We start from the raw sequence: 2825 nt of genomic DNA on the forward strand, positions 1-2825 counted from the left end.
GCCAACTTGTTTTTTTTTACACATCTTGTTTTTTTCGCGCTATCTCATTATTTTTGCATTCTGCATAGGATGTCATCCATAAAATTTACCTGCTGAAGCCTAACATAGAACTACGTACCGAGAGCCGCCTGATTGATTAATACACTGTTAAGCGGGCGGGCGGTGTCTTGGGGAATTTTTCCAAAATGAATATCAAACTTTTCCACCACGTAAGCGGCATAGCACACGGTTTGAGTGACAGCTCTACTGCCGTTGCCATGGCTACGGACCGAGAGTGTTGAGAAGGGCGGCTCGCCGTTCTTAACAAAATTAGAAACCGTTTTGGGGGAACTGAGAGCAGAGACGACAACTTTCCGATCCAACTGTGAACACAATGATGACAAAATGAGAACGAGCCACGATCGCCGCCTGATTCACCGGTAAGTCTCTCTTGTGACACCTCTAGGACAGTTTGGCGGCTTCGTCGAATGTTATTTTTTGCCGTGGAATTGTCAGCCAAGATGTGAAAGAGTGTACCGAACGTCAACAGGGATTTAAACAAACCTTTAATTGTAAAACATGTCTGTTTCTACATGTTCGATATCACAAAGAAGCGAGAAGAATATATTGTAGTAGAATATAATTCTTGTGTTAGGTTGGCATTGTATATAAATCATGTATCTATAAACTGTCCAATATTAACCCAGTTGGTATAGGCGCACAACATAATTCAATTTCATTAATTCATTTTGTCTCTACTAATAGAACGGTAATTTTGCTCAGGGCTCCAGCCTAGAAGGTACATATTGGATGTCCTGTGTTACTCTCCAAGCAGATGTTAGGATCTGGCTATTTTTAAACGTTTTTTAGACGGTTTTATCGCGCTTTCTATTTTGTATTGTTTCTTGAAGTCCGCCAGACAAACAGATTTTGGCAATACAAGATACAAAATAGAAAACCCCATAAAAACGACAACAACAAAAAAACACGTTAAAAAAAAGCAGGAGCCTAACCTCTGGTTGGAGAGTAGTGTCGTATCTTATAATCTCCCTTTTTGGCATGATCCGATGGAGTGAACTAATCTTTGTTCCTACATCACTTTCAGCGACTGCCGGCCGTTTTCCGGACTGTTCCTGCCGGGCTGCAGCCGCCCTGCCGCACCGGGAAAGGCCGGACGGGACGAGCGGGCCCCTCCGCCGGTAACTACCTTTTAACTAGTTCTCACTCCTCCGTACACGTACACGTTCTAAACGGACTATTCGGCTTACGGTCGGGTCACAAACGTCGTGCGTTCGTCGTAATCTGAGGGCATTCTAGGGATAGTCGTGTTAGTGTCTTGCAAAATTCAACTGTTTTACGTGTTACGGAAAATGCTGTCTTGACGTATTGCTTGTGGAAGGTCTTTGTACAAAGAGCAATCCGAGAGGCAACGGGAGAATTGTTTTTCTTTCCGACAACTTTAATCATTAAACAAATTATTTCCAGCGGTAAGTTATCGGGAAATCTTTTAATTCTGTTATAAATATGTGAAGCAGATGGACGATCAAGTCTTATGTTGGCTTTATTTGTTTCAAACTTATACAAATCAAATGGTAATGATCTTTCTAAATAAGCTGAATAAAATACGTTTTCAATTTCCCACATAATAGCTAATTATAAGAGCTAATCATTTTTGTGTCACCTTGTTTGACGTGCACTGTTTGCACGTTCTTTTACATACAGGGAGCTTCTTGTACCACCCTCTCTCAATTTCAAGAGGGTGGGCACTAATTCTAATTTTGCTGATTGCCGAGCGTAGATCAAAATTATCTAATTCTAAGTATTTTTCCATAGTATATATTGTGTGCTGTTTTACAAGTCTTGTAAAACCTTAGCTTACCAGTATCAGTGCTCAAGTTATGACGAGAGGTTTGGATAAACATATCAGAGATTCTAGATCTTATCATGGTACATATAGATCTGATATCACTAAGTGAGTTACATGAATATAGCAGGTAGGAATGGCCACTACCATTTGAAATTTCTTTATGATCAATGCCAATTTCGTAATTCAAACAATATAGTTTAACTTTAAACTTCTTGCATAACAGATAATTGTAAGAGCTAATTCTTGATATATCATTCGTCTTTCAGCGGGACGACGCCCAGCCAGTTGGCCATCCTCAGGCCAAACCTCCCGACGACTGCCAGGGGCGCGGGCGCGGACCGGGGTTCGACGGGCCCGCTGACTACGGTGGGCGCGGACCGGGGTTCGACTGGCCCGCTGACTACGGTGGGCGCGGACCGGGGTTCGACGGGCTCGCTGACTACGGTGGGCGCGGACCGGAGTTCGACGGGCGCGGACCGGGGTTCGACGGGCCCGCTGACTACGGTGGGCGCGGACCGGGGTTCGACGGGCCCGCTGACTACGGTGGGCGCGGACCGGAGTTCGACGGGCCCGCTGACTACGGTGGGCGCGGACCGGGGTTCGACGGGCCCGCTGACTACGGTGGGCGCGGACCGGAGTTCGACGGGCCCGCTGACTACGGTGGGCGCGGACCGGGGTTCGACGGGCCCGCTGACTACGGTGGGCGCGGACCGGGGTTCGACGGGCCCGCTGACTACGGTGGGCGCGGACCTGGGTTCGACGGGCCCGCTGACTACGGTAAGACGTACTGCTTGCCTTACGTTCACAGACAGTTAAGTTGTGCCAGCCTTCGCACACAGCAAAAATAACACCCAAGCACAGTTAGAGCCCAGTCCAAGTCACCATTACGGTTGTTATTGCCACAAATGCTTTGATTTGTTTTAAAAAATGGCCTAGCCTAGCATGGCCTAGCCTGGTATCAACGCCATATCAGCTTCCT

The 2825-nt window shown here is 46.7% G+C and overlaps 1 protein-coding gene across 1 annotated transcript in view; it reads left to right on the forward strand.

Moving 5' to 3' along the window:
* The first annotated feature begins 203 nt into the window (after positions 1-203).
* The window catches only part of LOC118409194 (S-antigen protein-like), a 2974-nt gene continuing 352 nt past the window's right edge, over positions 204-2825 (forward strand). The window contains exons 1-3 of the mRNA XM_035810063.1: positions 204-419; positions 1085-1178; positions 2113-2623. Of these exons, the coding sequence (XP_035665956.1) occupies positions 385-419; positions 1085-1178; positions 2113-2623 (640 nt within the window). The 5' untranslated portion in view covers positions 204-384. The remainder of the gene's footprint in view (positions 420-1084; positions 1179-2112; positions 2624-2825) is intronic.

This window comes from Branchiostoma floridae, chromosome 2, assembly GCF_000003815.2.
Source record: "Branchiostoma floridae strain S238N-H82 chromosome 2, Bfl_VNyyK, whole genome shotgun sequence".
Classification (NCBI taxonomy): Eukaryota; Metazoa; Chordata; class Leptocardii; order Amphioxiformes; family Branchiostomatidae; genus Branchiostoma; species Branchiostoma floridae.